The sequence below is a fragment of the Myotis lucifugus genome, unplaced genomic scaffold, assembly GCF_000147115.1.
Source record: "Myotis lucifugus unplaced genomic scaffold, Myoluc2.0 scaffold_1712, whole genome shotgun sequence".
Lineage (NCBI taxonomy): Eukaryota > Metazoa > Chordata > Mammalia > Chiroptera > Vespertilionidae > Myotis > Myotis lucifugus.
In genome coordinates this window covers 3,976-18,376 of record NW_005872760.1, presented here as the reverse complement: position 1 = coordinate 18,376, position 14,401 = coordinate 3,976, and the positions used below count along the sequence as shown (strand labels likewise).

Sequence of the window (14,401 nt, the reverse complement as noted above, 5' to 3'; positions counted from 1 at the left end):
AAAAAAAGAAAGTAAAAAAAAATACATTCTGGCTTCGCACACGCACGGCGTTGAGCGATGCTCTCTCTCACACACACACTCACACACATACAAACACACGCACACTCTCACTCACACACTCTCACTCACACACACACACACACTCTCACTCACACACTCATACACTCACACTCACACACACACACACACACACACACACACACACACCCCGTGCCCTGGCAGCTTGGGAACCTGGGCCCAACACCCCCATCAGCCTTCTCCAAGACAGGCCCACCGCATCGGCAGGAAGGAGAATTTGGGGTGTGGGTGGGGGGCTGTCACATAAGCTGGCAGTTACACCAATGTGATGAGTGAAATGACAGCCACGCACGGGGCCTCCTGGAGCAGAGGAGGGGCAACAACTCAGCCTGGCTGGGAGCAGGGGGCTTGGGGGAGGTGTCCTGGGGTGGGCTGAGTTGGGTCCCAGTGGGTGAGCAGGGCAGGCCATTCCAGGCAGAGGGAACAGCATAGACCAAGATCAGTGTGCAGGATGCTGGCTGAGGGGCCAGGGGGAGGAGGGCAGGGGCTGGGTGGGCCCACCGCAGACCAGAGGGGCCTGGACTCAAGGCCGTAGGCCGCAGGGAGTGTTGCGGCAGGAGAAATCCACCAACTGTACGCTCAGGCCACACGGAGCAGGGCTGAGGCTGAGAGGCCAGCAAGGAGGAGGCCCCTTGGAGAGGAGGAAGCCCTGGTGTCCCCAAAGGCCATCTCTTAGCCCCTCTTAGGCTCCCCAGTTCCAGGTTGGAAAGGTAGGAGTTTGTATTGCATTAAATGGACTCTGCCTCTTCAAACGTTCCTTTCTCCCTGACCATCCTCTCTCCGTGTTTTGCCCACAAACAGGATGGCCATGAGGCTGCTAAGAGAGTCCCCGTCTCCCAGCCCATGCCCCCCAAAACAGAGTCCATTAGATCTGTGTGTTAGTTTTATTTTCACTGCTTTGGTCTATACAAAAAACCAATAACCAAAAACATAAAGCGATAATAATAAAACTCTCCCAGGGACCTCCCCCAGCCTCCACACCACGTGCAGGAGATGCGGGGGAGGTGAAACAGGAAGGGGAAGAGAAAGCCCCTCACCGCACACCAGAGGGGTCAGCCAAGAGCACTTCTGGGGTCAGCTAGGGCAGTCGTGTGGGTGGGACGGGGCGGGGGGAGGGGGGGTGAGGAAGCTGTCCCCAGAGCTCCCCCCGGAGGGGGCCAGGGCCCAGTGAGCGTCCTGGGGAGAGGAGCAGGCAGGGGTCTGGAGTGGGGACTCACGCTCCACATCGTCCTGGACGGCCCCTGAACTTTTCAGGAGAAGCTTTGGATTCTGGGGCTCTGGGCCTTGAACCTGGGTCCTGGAGACCCCGGGGGCTCAGGACAATTGCTGGGTGGAGTGCAATGAGAAGATCGGGCCCAGAGAAGGAACCAAAGCCCAGTGGGGCCCAGGCGGCTGGAGACAGGCAGCCAGCGCAGGGAGGGGGGCCGCTGGGGAAACAGAGTCTAAAGCTTTAGTGCCAGGGCCACAGGGTGGGGGAGGGGCCTGGGCCGTTGACCCACAGCCCAGAACAGAAAAGCAGGAGCAGATCACCATCCCAAGAAAGACCCTATGGAGGCACGGGGTTCGGCAGGAAGTCATGGCCCTGGTCCCCCGGGCTCAGGCACTTTTCTGTCTCGCCCCATCGTCTGCACAGAGAGCCTCTCCGATGAGGAGCCGCACCTGGGCGGGGGGGCAGACACCGAGGTCAGGGCAGGACTGTGTCCCCCAGAAGCTCGCAACACCCACCCACCACCCCCAGAAGGGGCAGGACTCCCCACCCAGCAAAGACAGAGACTAAGGCAGGCCTTCCTTGGGGGAGCTCAATAGCAAAAGGCCCCACACTCGTTCCCCCAAAAGGAGCCAGAGTTTCAACAGAAACATAAGCGGGCCCCGCGAGAGGGAGGAGCTAGCGGGAAAGGAAATCGTGTCTCAGCGGGAGGCGCCATACCGGGTGGAGCCAGCTAGGCCAGCATGTGGTCGGCGGTGGGGTAGGGGTGCCGGAGGCCTTCGCTGTAGGTGTCGATGGGGTAGTCCCCCTCCATGTCCATGTGCATCTCCAGGGGGTCCAGGGGCACGTCACTCGAGTACATGGGGCGGTAGCATCCATGTCTGGGAAGGAGAAGGGGACTCTGTCCAGGGTCTGCAGACCACCCTGTTGGGGGGGGAGGGGTCTGGACAGCCCTCAGCCACCTCCTCGCCCCCTGCCTATCCCCGGGGGACCTGACCCGCCTCCCTAAACTCCCACGTCAGAGACCTGGACAGGTGTGCGTGTGGGTGCCACACAGTAGCTGCCATGGCCCTGCAGACCCAGGGCCCCTCCCTCCCTCACACCCCCATGTCCCTCCCCGCTCTCTAGGCCCCTGAGAACTCTGCACACACTTACCATCCGCGTAGGGTTCATTGATGGGGATCATGCTCTGGGCCTGAGGAAGGAGACAGAGAAACAGTGAGGGAGGGGGAAGGGCAGAAAACGCAGGGGTGCGAGTGGGTAGCTAGAGATGCTTCTATAAAGGGGCCAGAGGAAAAGCAAGATCACTTGAGGGAACCGAAGATGAAATGGGGTAACCCAGTATTCTGATAAACTCCTCTCCTCAGGCACCTCCACAGGGGGGGAGGTCCCACCATTCATGCTTGGGGGCACCCACAGAACAACAACAGCCCTGCGGAGGGGAATGGAGGGGAGAGGACTTGAGAATGGGTGCCGGGAGCTGCCCCACCCAGGACCAGGGCAGCCCGACAGCCTATAGAGAACCTTTGTGCAAGTTAGAAAAGGCACTCCTGCCTCCACATTTTATATCAGCTTGGACCAAACTAAATCGCCGTTTTGGCCAGAACCGGTTTGGCTCAGTGGATAGAGCGTCGGCCTGCGGACTGAAAGGTCCCAGGTTCAATTCCGGTCAAGGGCATGTACCTGGGTTGCGAGCACATCCCCAGTGGGAGGTGTGCAGGAGGCAGCTGATCGATGTTTCTCTCTCATCGATGTTTCTAACTATCTCTCTCCCTTCCTCTCTGTGAAAAATCAATAAAATATATTTAAAAAAAAAAAAAATCGCCGTTTTGGTAGGTCAAACAGATAGCCTGGCCGGTGTGGCTCAGGTTGGGCATGGTCCTGGGCACCAGGGGTTGCCAGTTTGATTTCCAGTCAGGGCACACGCAGGAGGCAGCTGATGATGTGCCGTTCTCACATCGGTGCTTCTCTCTCTTTCTCTCTCTCTCTCTCTCCCTCCCTCCTTCCGTCTCTCTCTAAAAATCAATTAAAAATCTTTTTTAAAATCCACAAATGGTTCAACCTACTCTTTCCATCTCCTGAGAAGTGTCATAAATGATCCAATCATAAAATAAAAATCTATGAAGTAGCCAGGATAGCATGAACGTGCTGTCCCTGTGCAGCGTGCCACTTCCGCGGCCACCACCACCACCCCCCACCCCACCCCCGGTACTCACGGCCTCCCAGGCAGCGGGGTCGTGCTTGAAGAGGGAGTTGGTGAGCTCCACGGACACGCGCTTGCGGTAATCTGGGTTCTTGTCCTCGGAGATGCGGAACAAGACGGCCGCGGCGTAGGTGGCTGAGCAGAGAGGAAAGGCCAAGTCAGGCACCTCCTCCCCGTGGCGGGGGGGACAAGACCCAGCCCCCTCCTCACCCTCGCCCCCAGCACAGCCTCTCACCGGTCCCCTCATTGCGGGAGTGGAGCAGCTCCATGAGTGGGGCCGAGGCGCCCTCAGCGTCGATGGCGTCGGCTGCCTCCTTGTCCTGGGCCAGCTCGCACAGGACGCCAGCGGCCACGCGCTGGATGTTCTCCACCGACGAGTACAGGAGCTGGGACGGGGGCACAGGGTGGGGGTGAGGCAGGTGGCAGCACTCGGCAGAGCCCTGCCCTCCTCCGCCTCCCTTTGGGGATTAACCCCAAGCTCATACTAGAAAGTGTGGAAGTTCTAAGAAAAGTATGAAGAAACGGAAAAGAAAGCCACACAATTCCCCACCCGGACAGCCAGCCTCTGTGAACACACTGGCATACTGCCACTGGGTTTTTACTATAGTCATCAATCTATCCTATTTTCTTCATCTGACATGGCATAAAGCAGTTCCTGTTTTATTAGAAGACTTTCCCTAAAAATGTCTGAGTTCACATTGAAACACAAGAAAGAAAGAAAATGCTGCAAAGCAAAACAACCACCACACCACACCGACCACCAGCCCCAGGGCGGCCGACCTTCCCAGGTCAGCAGTGGGGACAAGCAGGGGTGGGGGGCCTCTCCTGCCCACCTGCCCCAGACTCACCTGCACAAACAGGGGGATGGTGTTGAGTCGGAAGATCTCCATGCGGTTCATGGGATCCCGGGCGAGGATGTGCAGGGCTCCAGTGCAGCCCTCCACAATCTCCTCCATCCTCACGCCATCCTGCACGAGAGGAGACATAGGGGCGTGGCAACAGGGGGCCCTTGGACGTGGCCTCACATCCCCCGACACTCTGTCAGACCTCTCTGGTCCGTGGAGGGGCACCAGCTACAACTCGCCTCCCCAAGCACACACTCACGTGCACACACACACACTCACAGAGGACTGCCTGCCTGACCCCCGGGGGGGCGGTCACGGGCACCCCGGCTCACTCACCGTGTAGGGCTGCTGTGTGCCCGCAGCCACGTGGCGCTGGGCATCCTGATGGGCCTTGACCAGCAGCTGGACGAGGCGGGGAATGACTGCTGCCTCCTGCAGTGGGGCATGGTTGGCTGGGCACAGGGCCAGATTCCTGATCAGGCCAATGGTTGCCTGGCAAGAAAAGGGACAACAATCAGGGTCATTTCTTGGGTGTCTGGAGGATCCCAATTTCCCAGCATCATCTCCTCCTCCCCTAGCATCTCTCTGACCCCTGGACGAACATGGATGTGCTGGAAGGTCTCCCAAGAATGAGACCACCCCAGCGCATGTCCCTTATTCCATAGGATCTGTGGGTTCTCGTCGGTCTAACGTCTAACTCTGACAGCCCCTGCTAAAATAATACCCCAGCCCGGCCCGTGTGGCTCAGTGGTTGATTGTCAACCTATGAACCAGGAGGTCATGGTTCGATTCCCAGTCAAGGCACATGCCCGGGGTTTCGGGCTCGATCCCCAGTGTGGGGTGTGCAGGAGGCAGCCAATCAATGATTCTCTCTCATTATTGATGTTTCTATTTCTCTCCCTCTCCCTTCTTCTCTGAAATCAATAAAAATATATTTTAAAAAATAAAAATAAAATGATACCCCATTCCAGAACATTCCACCAACCCCCATGCCCTGACCCTCACCCTTATCCCTTCTCTTAACATACCTCCCCTCCTCTCAAGGCCTACCAAATCAGAACCTGCAGTGTAATGAGACAGCCCAAGGTGGTCATGTGACTAGTAAAACTTGGAGCTCTGCCTTTGGGGATGGCTGAGCAACAAGAGAGAAAGATTCTGGGTCTCCTGTGGGAGTCTAAACCATTCCATGAGGAAAGAATTCCTGTCTTACTGAGGGCCTCTCTGTTACAGCAGCTCTGCCTATACTGATGCAGCACCTAGTCCTGACTGCAGAGCCCCTTCCCTGGCCTAGCCCCACCGCGGCAGTGGTGGCTGTACCTTGACCAGTGGCCACTGGTTGGGCTGGTTGAGCAGCTTGACAATGGCTGGGATGCCATAGTTGAGGCGCACGGAGTTCTGGGCCATCTCGGCCTCGGGGTGGCGGCTGGTGAGGTGGCGCAGGGCGCAGACAGCAGGCTCCGTGATGTCGTCCTTGTCGCCAGCACGCAGGATGGCGTGGATGAGCGCCTCCACGCCGCTGTTCTGCGTCACCAGCGTCTTGTTCTTGCTGTTGTTGCACGTCAGGTTGGACAGCGTGCCCGTGGCACAGGTGAGGACGTTGACGTCGTCCACACTCAGCTGGTTCACCAGGATCTTCAGCACGCTCTCCAGTCCCTCCTGGGGTCGGGGGTCGGGGAGGCAGCGATGAGTGAGAGAGACCCCCAACTGCCCCCAGGCATGCCCCAGGGGAGCGCCGATGGCCCATGGCTGATCTCAATGGGCCCTGCCGGTGTGCCAGGGAACCTCCATCCCCGTGCCCGTGAGAGGGCAGTGCTCTCCCGAAGGGCATGGTGCTTTGTCCACGGGCCCCCGGCCCTTGGCGGCTCGATCCGAGAGCCCCGGCCTTGTTCCAGGTTTCTGGTTTTTTTCCTTCAAGGCCGGCCCGGTTTCTTTTTCCGGATTCTTTAAGACCCCCAGGCAGAGCCCCACCCAGGCTGCAGGAGGCCCCCAGGCCAGGGAGGAAAATTGAAGGTCCCTGACCCATTTTTACATGCTTCTAAACCTTTCTGGGCCTTCACGCTGCCCCCCCTCAGCGAACCCCAGGCCAAATCCGCGCTCAGGAAACATCCCTAACCCAGCAGCCCCACGTCTCCCAGGGGGTGCCCTGTGGGCCTGTGGTGGGACAGGAAGACCAGGCTCTGGGGAAAGACAGCCCTGGGTTCACCTGCCAGCGCTGCCATTTCTCGGCTGGGACCAAGGGCCCTACTGGACTTCCTGAGCCTCTGTTGCTTCATCTAACCAACCCCGTCCCCCACTCCACCTCAAGTGGTAAAAGGGGTGAGCAAGACAATGTCCAACAGTCCAGCACATGGCGGTGCTCAAAAACAGCCTGCTGACGGGGCTCTGAGGAATGAGAGGCAGGCTGGAAGGAGGGACCAGGAGACTGTCCTGAAACTACAGTTTTTCTTAAGTTGTGTTTTTAGCCACTGGGCCCTCAAGCTGTTTCTTGGCATCTGCTGCTCCCTGCCTCGGGGCCTAGGTCAAACTGTTCCCCTGGTACCCCCGGAAACCCAGCTTAGAAAAATCAGCCCCCGCTATCGATGCCCCTTCCCGAATTCCTAATGGGGACTAGAGCCTTGAGCTAAAGGGATGAGGGTCAGGGTCCTTCCAGCCTCAGCCACAGCACAGCAAGACGTAGAAGCGCCCCCGCCCCCGCCCCCGCCCCCCCCGCCCCAGGTCAGACTCCGAGACAGGAGGCTGGACGTGGTAAGACAGGAGGACAGGGGGCTGATGAAGCGAACCCCGGCCCGGACATTGTCCTCACCTGCTTGGTGGCCACGTCTGAGAGATTGCGCAGGGTCCACAGGCAGTTCTGCACGAGGCGGGGGCTGTTGCTGGTCAGGTGTTTGCCCAGAGCCTGCATCCCACCTGGGGCGGGGGGACAGGGGTGACATCAGCCACAGGGGAGCCCAGCTAACTGAGCCTGGCCGCTAGACAGGGCTCCACCTTGGCCCTCCTCGCCACACGGGCCTCGTCCTCGGGCCACCGCACTCACCGGCCTCCACGATGGCAGGCTTGTTGTTGGGACACACGGACAGCACCTTGAGCACGCGGCTGGTGGTCCAGAGCAGCTTCTCGTAGCTGTAGTTGCGCATGATCTGCACCAGGGCCTGGGGTCCTCCGTTGGCCAAGATGATGAGCTGGGGGGAGAGGGGGAGAAGGAGTGTGAGACAGACAGGGACTGTGACAACGAACAAGGAAGGGAAGGGGCTCACGGAGCTGCCATTACTGAGCTTCAGGTAAAACCCGATGGTGTGACTATTCAATAAGCCAAAATCTTGAAAAAAGGATAATACACGATGCTGACCAGGATGAGGTGAAACTGTGCTAACAAACATCACCGCTGATGGCATGGTAAGTAATACAATCAATTTGGAAAGCGATCTGGCAGTCGGGGTAAAAGCCTAGAAATATCAAAAACGCTTGGCCCTGATGGTGAAGAATGCTCCATTCTCTGGGGAAAGCTGTGTGCCTGAAGATGTGCATTACAGCATTGATTACAAAGGTGGGAAAACAGCCCAGTCGGTGTAGCTCAGTGGTTGAGCGCTGACCTATGAACCAGGAGCTCATGGTTCGATTCCCGACCACGACACCTGCCGGGTTGCAGGTTCGATCCCTTCTGTGGGGCACACGGGAAGCAGCTAATCGGTGACTCTCTCTCACCACTGATGTTTCTCTCTCTCTCTCCCTCTCCCTTCCTCTCTGAGACCAATAACAATATATTGAAAGAAAAAAAATTGGGAAATCAGGAACAATTCAGATCCCTTCCTCAGCATCAAGTCTGGTGCCTCCACTTAATGAAACGCTATTTGCCATGTAGAGGGTAATTTTGAGGACAACATAACATAAACACAGATGCAGTTAGACATTTGCTATGACTACAGCTACGTACAAATATGCCCACAGGATAGCACTGGAGGGAGCACATCGAGGTAGCAATGGCTGTGTGAGGCTAATGGATTTTTTTCTTTTCCTTATACTCAAAATAGATATACGATGAAACACGCATAACTGCACATACATGTATATTTCACCTACAAACGGTCAGGAGGCATCAGTCTGAGGCTGAGCCGGACAGAAGGCGATGTAAAGGGGGCCGTGGTCTTGGCTGGGGCGGGGAGGGGCCCACCTTGCTCTCCTGGTTGCCGTAGGCCAGCAGCTGCAGGCAGTCAGTGGTGATGGCCAGGAACTTGGGGTTGTTCTTGTTGAGCAGGGGCACCATCTTCTGCAGCCCGTCGGCCAGGCGCACCGCCATCTTGGCGCCCTCCTGGTAGAGCAGCAGGTTGTGCAGCGTGGTGATGGCGTAGAACAGGACCGACTCCACGGGCGAGCTGGGACGGCGGGCAGGGGGTTAGGGTGAGTCGGGTCCCAGGGGCCTGGCATAAATGTAGGCCACCTGCCCCAGGAAGCCCTCTCCAGTACCCACACCCCATGGAAACAGCCCTCTGCTAAAATCTCACCGTCCCTCGAGCCCAGCCCACGTTTATGCACACAGCACCTCCCCTCTCCCCACGGGACCTTGTCACCTCCGGCTCCTGGGCCCCCAGCCTGGTGCTGAGCAGAGAGTAGTCCCCTGTTACTTGCCCCTACCATGTAGAGTAACTACCACATAGAAGGCCACATGCCTTCTGGAAGGGGCTCGGAAGGGAGGAGGATCAACATCTACCCTCCAGGAACTCACAGCCTGGTCCTGAGCTGAGGAAAGAGGCCACTCAACACTGCAAGGCCCAAAGGATGCAGGGAGCATGCTGTTCCCTCCCTTGGAATACTCTTCCCTTCACTGACAGCAGCTTCTCAGAGGTCTGAACCATCTCAGACACGCCTCTGCCCGGGTCTATACGGTAGCCTCATGTCTAACCTGCTCATTATATGAGCAGCTAAGCACCAAGACTGGGCGTGGTTCTGCACCTGGCACATAGTAGGTGCTCAGTAAACGTGGTATGGAAGCGCAGGGAAGGGAGGGACAGGCCAAGGGAGGGAGGCCCCGGGCCCCCCAGTGAGAAGGGGTGGGTACCTGAGCATGCGAACCAGGGCGGGGATCCCACCAGACTTAAAGATGGCCAGCAGCCCCTCGCGGTGGTGGGAGAGGTTGTGCAGGATGCTGGTGGTGCAGCGGGCCGTGTCCAGGTCGCTGGTGTTCTGCATGGTGCGCACAACAGCCGCCACCAGCTGGGGCGAGCCCATCAGCGCCCGCCTCGATGCCTCCTTCTTCGACAGCTGATTCACGATCATGGCTGCCTTAGTCACCACCACCTGGGGCGGGTGGAGGGAAGGATGGAAGTGAGCGGATCGGCCAGCTGCCACTGTGAAAAAGTGGTGACCGGGAGACCCATTCACAAAGCTCAGTGGGGACCCAGGTCAGACCCTTCCTACAGATGGGGCTCTGGGCCAAAGACCTCCCTCTATCCCGGCCCTCCCCTGCGGACACCCGACCTCTCCCACCCCAGCTGAGCCCCCCACGGACCGGGTCCTCATCATTGAGAAGCTTGGTGAGCTCAGGCAGGGCCCGGGTGGCCAGCTCAGCATCATCCTGGTAGTTGATGAGATGTACAATGGCCGACTTGAGCAGCTGGGACGGCTCGGCCAGCCGCTGCAGGTTGGTGGTCTGCCCCTCCACCTGGGTGGCCAGCAGCAGCGAGCTGTCCTCTCCTGTCATGCCAGGACACATGGCCTCCCGCACCCGCTTGGCTCTGGCCGTCGTGGACATCTGGTACTCCAGGTCACCTAGAGACCAACGGGCAGGGACTGAGCTGCAGACGCAGGCAAGGGGAACCTGGGAGCCGGCAGGCTGTGCAAATAGCCCAACGGCATTCTCTGGGCTGCCTCCCAGCCCGACCTAAGGCCCAGCATACCACCTACAGTTCTGCCTCTAACCAGTGACCTTGAGGAGGTCACCACCGCCTCAGTTCCGTCATCTATAAAATGGGGCACCACCTGTTCTGTCCACCACAGGGAATTCTTATGAGAATTAAATGAGATCATAGCTGTGAATTTCTCTGAAAAGAAAGGATTCGTGTGTAAGGCACATCTCACTACAGAAATGTTAGTGATTATTATTATTATTATTAATAGGAATAGCTAACATTTTTTGAGTATTTATTATATACCTGGCAGAGAATTAAGCATTTTTCTTGTATTTTCTCACTTAATCGTACCACCCTACAAGATAAGTACTATTTTTACAAGATATTTTTAATATAGTTAATAAGATCTGATACTGATATATTTTTTAAATTTTTATTTATTGATTTCAGAGAGAGCGAGAAAGAGAGAGAGGTCAATTTCTTATTCTGCTTATTTATGCATTCATTGGCTGATCCTTGTATGTGCCCTGACCAGATATGGAACCCACAACCTCAGTGTATCAGGTTGATGCTCTAACCAACCAGGGCCAAGATAAATACTATTATTATTTCCACTTTACAGATGAAAAAACTGAGGCACAGAGATGATGAGACCCAAGCTGGGATCTGAACTCAGACAATCTGACTCCAGAGCCCCAACCTCGACTCTGCGTCCCTCCCTTAACAATCAGGTAAAGGTCGATGAGACAGCCTGGTTCTCCTCAACCCTGAAATCTCATGATTCTAATTATACCCTCATCAACTCCATGGGAGGCAACTCTCCCATTATATAGACAGGCAAATCGAGGCTCAGAGGCCGTAGACACCCAATACCATACAGCAGACCAGAGAGAAAGTCAGGAGAGTGGGTTTCGGAGAGCAGGAGGTGGGTTCTTAGCTCAGACTCCAGGTTCCACCTCCTGGGTGGACCTGGGAGTCCACTGTCCTGGCCAGTGTCCCGATGCCCTGGGGAGAGGGAGGCAGGGTTTCCACCCTCCAATTAATCAGGGAGGAGACGTGGACATGGCTTTCCCACCTGAATGCTGGCGGGGCATCCCCATCCCTAAGCCCCAGAACAGGCTGGTTACTTCACCACCTGACCTTGGCCCACCTCCATGTCAGCGTGTTCCACATGCCAGCCTTGACTCCTCCCCGCCCCCACCAGGAGCCCTCAGGCTGAGAACTGCACCTCCTAGCAGAACAAAAGGACTCTGATTTCCACAGTCCACAGGTCCCTGAGGGCAAGAGTGACGCCTCTTCTTTATGCCGTAACTTCATAGAAGGCAAGGACTGTGCCTCTTCCTTCAGACTGATGGGCAGGGTCTGCCTCCCCTCCATTCTGGAGGTTCATGAAGAAGAATCTGCCTCCTTCCCAGATGGGGGTCTCCGGAAGCAGCGGTGCCTCCCCCCTCAGACTGGGAGGCCCCTGAAATCTGCCTCCTTTACCCTGACCTCCCTCCGGGGCCCAGCCTAGTTTTCCGCTGGAGGATGGATTCCCCTGGGATAGTCCCCAACCTTGGCTCTGAGGCGCCCCCTGGGTGTAGGTCGTGGTCTTCTTGACCGTGTACTGGCGCCCACAGGCCTCCTCGTCCTCCATGATGCCCTTGCTGCTGACCGAGGGCACGCCGGTGTTGACGCCGGAGTGGATGCCTGAGTCGTAGGTATACGTCTGTTGCCACTCCGTCACCTTGATGGGCTGTTCAATCAGGTTCATCACCTCCATGGTGGCTGCTGGGGACACAGAGAAAGGGCAGGAAGTCAGCTGGCTCCGTTGAGGCATCCCATTGGCTGGCCCAGCCCCTGGCTTCCCCAGGCCCTGCCCGTTACCCCTTACTCCTACCACAAATCCAAGGGCCCTAGGGGGCTGTGGTAAAAAAAAGTGGGGGGCAGAAGGGCACCAGGCCAAGGGAGGGATACCTTCCCAACTCTCCCACAGCAGAAAGCACTCAGGGCCTCCAGCAGCTTCTGGGGTTCCCGCAGGCCCACCCCCATCCACTGGGGCTCCCTGGGAAGGGCCGCTGGATGTGAGGTAGCTGCACCAGAAACAGGTTGGTCAGACAGGGAAGCAGTCAGACAGGTTTCTCTGGGAAGCCAGGGAGGCTGCTGGGAAGTCAGAGGCGCCCCAGGATCCCTCGGGATCTCACTTTCCTGCAGATGCAGCAGGATCACAAGTGGCCTGAGAGGCCCAGGGCCTAAGATTCCCCCCTCTCTCCAACACCCCAGTTCCTGGGAACTTTTCCCTGAGTTCTGAGTCCCGCCCACAGTTTCAAATGACAGCCACATACTACCGGGGCAGTTCGCCTGTCTGCTGAGCCTGTGTCCCCATCTGTAAAATGGGGTCACGCCACCTCCCTAGCAGGTGGTTTGAGGACCGTATCTGGAAAGGACCCAGCATGGTGCCTGGCTCACAGGAGGCACAGATGTTGGTGACAGTGGCCGTGTGTCGGCACCGTCTACTCTCCCCTATAGTGTCTGCCCACCTCTGGGCCTCCTGGAACCCAGGCCAGCGATAAGCAGTGAGGCAGGCCTCGGGTGGTCACCGCCATCAAGAACCCCTCCCTCTCTCTGCAGGGACCTGGGGCACTTGGATTAGTGAAGAGTCGGCCCTACTGTGTGCCAGGGAGGTGCATTCCCACTTGCTGCCTGGCTCCCTGTCTTGGGAACGGACTGTGGGAGTCGGTGCCCGGGAGGAGAGGCAAGAGAAGCTGTGCTCCAATGAGGGCCGACCTTGGGCCAGACCTCCCACTAATGCGCCACCCTCACAAGCGGGTTTCGAAGCACATGCTCTGTGTCCCCTTCACAGGGTTCGAGGCTCCACCAGGCGAGGTGGCACAGCAGAGAAATGGCAGAGCCGGGACCAGGCACAGGCACGCGTGACACCCAAGTGTGCGTGTGCGGGCTTTGCATACCCAGTGTGGCCTCAGACAGCAAGCAGAGCCCGGGCTGGTCCACCGGGAGGCTAGGCAGCACCCAGCACCTCAAACCTGTTGTGTTGGGGGACTGGTGAGCATGAGGGTGGGGTGGCTGGTGCCGCCTGGCCCCACCCAGGAACAAAGATCACCAGGGATATGTCTTCCCAGGGAGGCCTGGCGGGTGCCACCCTCAAGGAGGAAGGGATGACAAATGGTCGTCCTTCAGGTCTCACTTCCTTTTATGGTGACACCTGGCTGCTACCCTGCCCCTGAGCACACCTGGACAGGCAGAGGCAGGAGCCAGACCAGCTCCCAGCACCTCCGTCCCCTCCTCCCTCCGTCCCCTCCTCCCATCGCGTCAGCCCCGGTGACTCAGAGTTTCGTGCTGATAAACAGAAGCAGGCCCCGAGTACCAGACAGGCGGCTCGGTGCCACCAGCTGTGCCAGCTGCTTCCCAGGCACTGACCAAGTGTGGCTATATCAGAAGGACCCCCCCTCCCCCACCCCATGCCCAGCACTCATGCCTTCCCTGGAGAAAGAAAAGAGAGGAGAGTCCGGAGAAGCAAGCCTGTCACAGAACTGGGAGAGAGAGGGTGAAACTGCACCAGGAAATAAGCTGCATTAACCCTCTAAATGCCACTCGGCCAGGAGGAGGGCTGAGCCGACACCTGGACGCCGAGCCTCCGTCAAATCCACTAGGGACGGGCTGGGCATCTCGAACCCTGATCAGTAAAACACCCCACTACTGGAGTTGGAAAAAGCTCCCCCCCACCCCCACCCCCAGAAGAAACAGCTGCCTACCTCTGGGGCTCACAGGCCTCACCCAGAACCGCAGGGACATCCCCTCACCTGCCCAGTGTCCAAAGGGACCACCAAGGTCAAGGCTGGCCACAGGAGGAGGTTTCCTCAGCAGGCCCCTCACCCCCACCCCTTTAGCCCAGGGGGACACAGAGGTCTCAGGAGGTCTCAGGATCCCTGGCAGAGAGGGCATCTGCTTGCCTTTCCTAACAAATGAAGCTTATCTCATCCTTCCCTCCAAGCAACCCTGGCAGGTATTCCATTATTCCCAAGTTCTAGGTGAGGAAATGGAGGCTCCGCAGTGAGGAAAAGGGGGTGCTCCACGCAACTCCAGGTCTGCCTCACTGCAGACCAGCCTCCAGCCACCAAACAGGGGATCCAGGGAAAGAGGGACCCCTGGGGTCAAGGAGAGAGGGCCAGACACACAGCTGCAGATGGGGGCGGAGGCTGAGCCCCTCACCAAGGGGAGAAGCAGT

The 14,401-nt window shown here is 57.8% G+C and overlaps 1 protein-coding gene across 2 annotated transcripts; it reads right to left on the bottom strand.

Annotated features, from left to right (window-relative positions):
* Positions 1 to 947: 947 nt before the first annotated feature.
* Positions 948 to 11,946, bottom strand: JUP (junction plakoglobin). 2 transcript variants are annotated; one of them, XM_006108068.3, is made up of 14 exons: positions 11,731 to 11,946; positions 9,837 to 10,096; positions 9,387 to 9,625; positions 8,502 to 8,703; positions 7,368 to 7,512; positions 7,137 to 7,240; positions 5,651 to 5,989; positions 4,670 to 4,825; positions 4,337 to 4,456; positions 3,724 to 3,874; positions 3,502 to 3,623; positions 2,441 to 2,480; positions 2,006 to 2,166; positions 948 to 1,737 (listed from the first exon to the last, which is right to left on the bottom strand). In XM_006108068.3, exons 1-14 carry the CDS (start codon positions 11,936 to 11,938, stop codon positions 1,675 to 1,677), a joined length of 2,310 nt encoding a protein of 769 aa, XP_006108130.1. In that variant the 5' UTR covers positions 11,939 to 11,946; the 3' UTR covers positions 948 to 1,674. The 2 variants fall into 2 exon arrangements, with proteins under 2 accessions (XP_006108130.1, XP_014305563.1); XM_014450077.2 differs by lacking the exon at positions 948 to 1,737 and having other exon boundaries at positions 2,019 to 2,166; positions 2,437 to 2,480.
* Between the last annotated feature and the right edge of the window lie 2,455 nt (positions 11,947 to 14,401).